The following is a 7184-nucleotide window of genomic DNA, read 5'->3' as shown; positions in this document are numbered from 1 at the left end:
CGTCGTACAAAACTATTGCTGAACTGTTTACACAAATAATCACGTGTTTTCACGAATGTACTAACGAGATTTGCTCAGATATTCTCATTTAAATATGAATAGGTGATTACGGGCGGTTTTGGGCGGCTTGGTCACATGAACCAAAATTTTTTTGGGGCGGCTTTGGGCGGTTTGGTAACGAAAGGGTTAAAGATCCTGCTTCACTACCTCATCCCATGTCTTCCTGGGCCAACATCTTCTGCAAGTTCCCTCCACCATTAGAGATTGGCACTTCTTCATGCAGCTGTCCTTGTCCATACGCATCACATGACCATACCAGCGCTGTCATCTCTCTTGCACACTACATCTGATGCTTCTTATGCCCAGCTTTTCTCTCAGGTCACATTTTTGTGTGTCTGCCCAACCCATGCCAGCATGGAAAATGAATGTTAAGTAATGGTGTATGTGTATGCTTTTGTTGACACAGGTGTGGCTGTGTGGTTAAAAACCTTGTTTCCCAACCATGTAGTTTAGGGTTCCACCCCACTGCCCATTGGTCAAGTGTCTTCTGTTAAAGTCCCCAAGCCCAACCAAAGCTTTGTGAGTGGATCTGGTAGACGGAAACTGAGAAAAGCTCATTGGGTAGTTTCTACCTACCAAATCCACTCACAAGGCTTTTGGTCTGTCTGAAGCTATAGTCAAAGACACTTTCCCAAGATCACACACAGTAGGGCTGAACCAAGGACCATGTGGTTGAGAAGCAAACTTCTTACCACACAGCCACGCCTGCACCCATCATGACAATATATTCTTCTGTGATCCCTGTTCTTCATGTCTCAGATGAATTCTTGTCTTTTCTCTGGTTGCCAACAATCAATAGATTTCTTGGTCTTATTCCCAGAGCTAAACTCTATTTCTCTGTGCAGCATTCCTTTCATAGTTGTTTTCTGAACTAGTTCTCATGACTTTAACCCTTTGGCATTCAGATTACTTTGTCAAAATGTTGTGCATATTTATTCACTTCAGTGTTTTCAGATGTTTTGTCTTGCTTTGATCTCTGTGGAAGTGTGTGATATATTGAAATAGTCACATTTTCTTTCTTTTCTTTTCCTAGCATGCTGATGAATTAATGAAAGCTTCCCAGACTCGAGGAAGTGGTACTTTCTGTTTTCGTACCGAACACAATAAGGTTGTACGTGCTCTAGAATTGGCTGTAAAAGATAATGATTTTATTTATCATGAGAAGATACCTGATTCGAAATCTTTGACTCCCATTGGAAAAGCTCCAGTTGCAAAACCAACTCCACTACCTGCAACAATGAGTTCAAAATTTGTTGGTAAGTCAACAGTTTATACTGACTCATAATGTGTGTGTGTGTGTGCATGCTCTTTTCTGGACTCTGCTTTTTCATTCTTTTCTTCCTGTTTCTGATGAAGAGCCATGCTTGAAATGTCATTTCTGCTCCTATTTTCCCATCTAAAACTTCCACTGAGCATCAATTTAATATATTCTCTGTGTATGTTTAATTGACTCGTGTTGTTTTTCCCGTTTTTTAAAAAAAATTTTTGATTTACTCTGTGTGTGTGTGTGTGTGTGTTCCACATAAGGCTTCATGGATGCATAAGACACATCTGTCTCATCAGATGTTTGTACGTAGAGTGGAGAGTTTGAAAGAACTTGAAGACTTCTTAGTGTTTAGTCAGCTCAGGTCATCTGGTGTTAATGCTATAAAAGCTATTTTCTTTACTTTAGGGTCCACATGTTTGGACAGGATGTTGGTAGGATGCTGTCTCCAACACTTAAGATGGTGGACTGTATAGTGTAGTATATTCAGTGATGCCAGCTCTTTGTATTGGTACCACACATTTGTGAGATGGGATGTTGGTGCCGGTCAGTCGTTCAGTCATCGTTTGTTGGAGTTCACATTAACAGCAGCAGCATTCGTTACATGGAAGTAACCATTTTGATGGTGTTGGGATACAACTGAAGTTGCCTGATAAATAGGTGGTTTGTAGTCTATACAGGTGACAGGGGTTAAATACCCTTGTCTTAGGTGAGGAGATAAGCTAGGGCTAAGGTGCCATATCCGAGTTGTCAACTGCCAGAGGCTTGAAGTTCATTAAGAAACTGTCCCTCACGTGACAACAAGATCCTTTTTCCATTTTGATCAATACCGATGTATTGAACTCTCTTATTACATGGTAGTATTGACTGCTGATAACTCAATAATTATTTGTGAGTAAATTTGGTTTTCAAAAAGTAGTCTATTCTATTCCATTTTTCCATTTTAGATCTGTTTCAAAAACTGTTTCCCCTTCCTGTTCATGATGGAATTGTTGCTTTTGATAATCGCAAAAATCAAATTATTAATCAAGAAACTGGCCGTTTGAAGGAAGCTACTCTGTTACTGAATAGGTGAGTATATAGACATTTCTTCTTCCGTCATCACCCCCGTCATCATCATCATCATCATTTAACAGCTATTTTCTATACTACATGGATTGGATGGCTTGACAGAACCTGATGAGCCAGAGAGCTGCACCAGGTTTCAGGCATCTGTTTTGGCCTGATTTCTACAGCTGGATGCCCTTCTTAACACCAACCACTTTACAGAGTGCTCCACTGGATGCCTTTTTATGCAGCACCAACACGAGTGGAATTGCCAAGTAACTTGAGAGATGAAGACCTCTCGAGTGGGAGCGGGACTGAAGGAGGTGGTTTTTGTGCCAGTTGATAGGTTAAAGTTTAATAGACAGAGAGATAGAGATAGGGGTCTTACTATGGAGGAGATACTTGGGGACCCCAGCAGGAATAGAAAGGTGGACAGAGAGAAAGATGAGACTGAGACAGAAATGGATGGTGGGAGGAGGAATATTAGTGATGTAGAGATGGGGCAAAGGGGATGTTCCATAAGTGTGAGGGGAGATGGGAAAGGGGTGACTGTAGCAAGTGGTGGTGGTGAAGGAAACTGGAGTGGTTGGGAGGGGTGTATGGTAGATAAGTGAGGGTAGGGACATGAGGGATAATGGAGGGGCCTGCAGTGAGTGGTGGGGGTGGTGTTTGACAAAACATTTCAAGGTAGAAGTTAAAAAGTAAATTCAGTCAAACAAAGAATTTAGTAGGTTTTTAGTAATTACATAACACTTTGATTTACATAATAATGAACACTAGTAACCAGAAACCTGTTTTAATTATGCTGCTTTTTTTTTCTTAATGAATTGATCTGATAATGAGTCCTGGGAAAACTAGTCATCCACTTCAGTTAATTCTAGAGTTTTAATATATATATAATATATATGTATGTATATAACAAACTTATTGTATAACAGTGGTCAGGTCCACTACAACCCCTCAGAAAAAGTAGCCAAAAGTGTATAAAATAGTGAACAGTGAATAAGTCGTTACAGAAGAAAGGAGTGGGGAGACTCACCAGGTATGTTACAGAGGGGAGACTCACCAGGTGTATGTACAGTTGGTGAATTTCAGAAATCAATGAAGAATGCATTGTCCTGACAGCAACTTGAGTAAATGATTTCATGCTTTCTGAGCATGAAAAAATATTCCTGGAAGTCATGGGTGCTGTGTTGTTTTTTTTTATTTATTTATTTTGTAAGCATATCACAAGTGTTAGACATGGAATTCCAAAAGCTACCCAAGTTTGTTGTTGGAAAGATGGTAGATAATCTTGTGGAGGTATGCAAAGTCAGTCGGGGCTTTGTGTCCATGGCTAAGGAAACAAGTCCTTCAGAATATGGTAGATCCCTGACACGGGTATTTGTCTAGTTGCACTTTTCTGAACAGCTTCCAGGTGATTGAAAATAGGGGTTCCAGATTGAGGATGTTTAGAGGCTGTCATAATCATGGCTGGTTTGACAGGATCCTGTCAGCTTTATGGCCACATCAGGCTCCTATGTTGGCTTGGGATATCCAGCCATGAAAACCATGCCATTCGTGGTGCCAATTATCAGGAAAACAACATATTTGTCCCTTACCTATCATTTATATTCACAAAGAAATATTAATTTTATCTCAACTGTTTATCAGCTTCTTAAACTAATATCATAATAAAACACATTTACTCGGATAATTGAGAGAAGTTGCCATTTTATGCTTTTGTTTTTATCTCCTAATTTAGAGAGCTCCTTAAGCCATTCAGAACTGACCAATATAACATGTACTTCACAAAATTTTATTCACAAAACATCGGTTTTAATGAGCCATAAGCAAAAATTAATAACATTTAATTTGTACTTAATACTCTTTTGTATGTATTAATTAAACAACAGGTTATGTTGACCATTGTTACTTTTTCAGTTTATTAACCTTAGATTGAATGGAACTTGTGTGTGTCTCTGTAATCTTACGTCATCTGTTCTAGTAATTAGGCCATTTATAAAGTATTAGATGGTTAAATATGAAAATGTATTCACTCATATTCCTAAAGTAACATGGTATCTCTCTCTCTTTCTCTATCTCTCTCTCTCTCTCTTTCTCTATCTCTCTCTCTCTCTCTTTCTCTCTCTCTCTCTCTCTCTCTCTCTCTCTCTCTCTCTCTCTCTCTCTCTCTCTCTCTCTCTCTCTCTCTCTCTCTCTCTCTCTCTCTCTCTCTCTCTCTCTCTCTCTCTCTCTCTGTACGATTTGATTGGATTCGATTTCAACAACCTTTCTGTTGTTTGTTTCAGTGTGCTTGCTTCTCTAAATCTTCCTGCTGCCATTGAAGATCTCTCTGGTGACAGTATCCCGACTTCTTTACTGGATAAGGCTCAGCAATTGAAAAGGGATGGTGGAGTAGAAAGCCTCAATAAAATGATGCAAGACTTGCCAGAGTTATTAGGACGGAACAGAGAAATTCTAAACGAGGTTAGTTTAATTAGTTACCTGAAATCTCCACTGTGCCAAAAATATTATACTGTGTATCGGTTGAATTTGAGTTTATAATGATATTGTACCATATCAATATTGTTTGTTTTTCTGTTTTCAATTTGTTTTTAGTCGACCAGAATGCTTGAGGAAGAAGCGAAATCTGATTCTCAACTTCGAGAGCAGTTTAAAGGGAAATGGACCCGTACTGCTTCAGGTCAGCTGACAGAAACAATGAAGATCGAAGCATCAAAATACGAACAGATTCTGAATACTGCTATCCAAGCTGATAAGATTGTACAGGAAAAATACAACAAACACAAAGAAGCTATATTGTTACTTTCCAAACCAGAAGTAAGTTTTGCTGAAGTCTTCAAATCCTCTCAGTTATCTCCCCTCATACAATCTTGTTAGCTTTCTCTCTCTTAGGATTTTCAGATCATCATCGTTTAATGTCCACCTTCCATGCTGGCATGGATGGGTTGGTTTGACAGCAGCCAGCCAGGCAGAAGCCTGCTCCAGACTTCTGTGACTGTTTTGGTAGGATTTTTACAGCTGGATGCCCTTCCTAACACCAACCACTTTATAGTGTGGACTTGGTGCTTTTTAAGTGGCACCTGCACTGACAGGGTCGCCGAATAAATTACAAGACAAAAACATCTTTTGAGAGGGGAAAGGGCTTTGGAAGAAGTGGTCTTGTGTCACATGATGAAAGGTTAGTGTGACAGAGACACAGAAACATCATCATCATCATTTAATGTCTGTTGTTTTGCTGGCAGTGGATTATAGTTTGACAGGACCTGTATCAGGTTCCATTGTTGGTTTTGGCATGGTTTCTACCGTGGGATACCCTTTCTAATGCCAACCCCTTTATGGAGTGTACAAGGTGCTTTTTACATGGCACCATTACCAACAGGTCATCAAGACAAAAGGCAACCACCCCCACTCAACTGGGTGTTTGGGAATAATATTGAGGTGGTTGGCTTTGTGCCAGTTGAGATTAAAGATAAAAAAGGGACATAGATGTCTTGCTGTAAAAACATGAGTTCTTCAATTTTATCAATTTTTGTATAATTTTTAGCAATGAATTTGGAATAAATTCTATATAAAATACTGTAGAAATAATTCTGACAACATTCTGATCACTGTAGGATTTTCTATCAATATCTTTTACTAAAACTGATGTAGTGTAACTTCATTTGGTGAAATGAGCAATATAAAATATTCTTGTTAACACGAAGGAACAATAAAAGTGAAAGATTCTGCTAAACATTTATCATGGAAATCTGGAAAATTATTCTAATCTGTCCAAGAGATATTTATTTTTTATTTAAAAAAATTTAAATTATTTATTTGTCTGGTTTATTTTTCAGAAAGAAATCAAATCTTCATTGCCTTCTGCTAATCCCACGGCTGCCTTACAAGACAGCAATGTTGTGCAGGAATTACGCAAACTTATGGAGCAAGTTGAAACAATTAAAGCTGAACGAGAAGCAATTGAGAGAGAAATTAAAGATGCTACATTTGATATCAGTAAGTGGTGGAATTATTTCAATTATCTTCTTTCTTCTATTCCCCTCATCCCCAATCTCTTTAAATTTCCAAAGACTAGGCTATTGACTTCAATCACTTTTAATGAATTTCTAAATTTGTTTTTGATTTCATTTTTGTATTTTTTTAGGTAGTAAATTTTTGAGTGCAATGGCTCAGGATGGTTTAATTAACGAAGAGGCCATCTCCGTGCCAGAGCTGAACAGGATTTTTGGTCCTCTTAGAGAACAAGTTTCTGACAGCATCAACCGACAAAAGGCTCTTTTGAATAAGATTCAGGTTATTATATTTTCCTTGACATTATTTCAACGACCTTTGACCTTTGCTCTTGTATATATTTTCATGTTTTCAAGTTAATTACCTTTTAACTCTTTCGATACCAAACCAGCTCCAACCGCCTCTGGCTCTTGTAGTATAAATGTCTTGTTTTTCATAAGTTCTGAATTAAAATGTTCCACAAAACCTTAGTCACAATTTATGTTCCTAGCACTAGCTTAATGATGACTATTTTACCAAATTCTTTATTATATTTAAAATTAATTGAAAGAAACCTGGAGCATCTCAACAGAGATATGGTAACGAAAGGGTTGAACCTTCTTGAATTTTTTGCATGGTTTAAAATAATTTTCTTCTTTTTAGACTTCAAACACTGAATTTTCTAATGCTAAAGCTTCAAACCAATCTGGTGCCCAAAGAGAAGCCATGCTTAAAGATTTGGCAGCTGGTTTCGATATGTACATTGAATTGATGGATAACCTTCAAGAAGGCACCACGGTACGTTGCCAAAAAAAAT

The 7184-nt window shown here is 38.1% G+C and overlaps 1 protein-coding gene across 1 annotated transcript in view; it reads left to right on the top strand.

Moving 5' to 3' along the window:
- Positions 1–7180, top strand: part of LOC106873542 (programmed cell death 6-interacting protein) — a gene marked incomplete at its 3' end in the record, with an annotated part of 75817 nt that extends 68637 nt beyond the window's left edge. Inside the window, exons 8-14 of the mRNA XM_052968412.1 lie at positions 1094–1316; positions 2272–2395; positions 4663–4840; positions 4973–5194; positions 6214–6373; positions 6522–6670; positions 7031–7180. Of these exons, the coding sequence (XP_052824372.1) occupies positions 1094–1316; positions 2272–2395; positions 4663–4840; positions 4973–5194; positions 6214–6373; positions 6522–6670; positions 7031–7180 (1206 nt within the window). The remainder of the gene's footprint in view (positions 1–1093; positions 1317–2271; positions 2396–4662; positions 4841–4972; positions 5195–6213; positions 6374–6521; positions 6671–7030) is intronic.
- Between the last annotated feature and the right edge of the window lie 4 nt (positions 7181–7184).

Source organism: Octopus bimaculoides, chromosome 6 (assembly GCF_001194135.2).
Source record: "Octopus bimaculoides isolate UCB-OBI-ISO-001 chromosome 6, ASM119413v2, whole genome shotgun sequence".
Classification (NCBI taxonomy): domain Eukaryota; kingdom Metazoa; phylum Mollusca; class Cephalopoda; order Octopoda; family Octopodidae; genus Octopus; species Octopus bimaculoides.
This window is presented reverse-complemented; position numbering and strand designations above follow the sequence as displayed.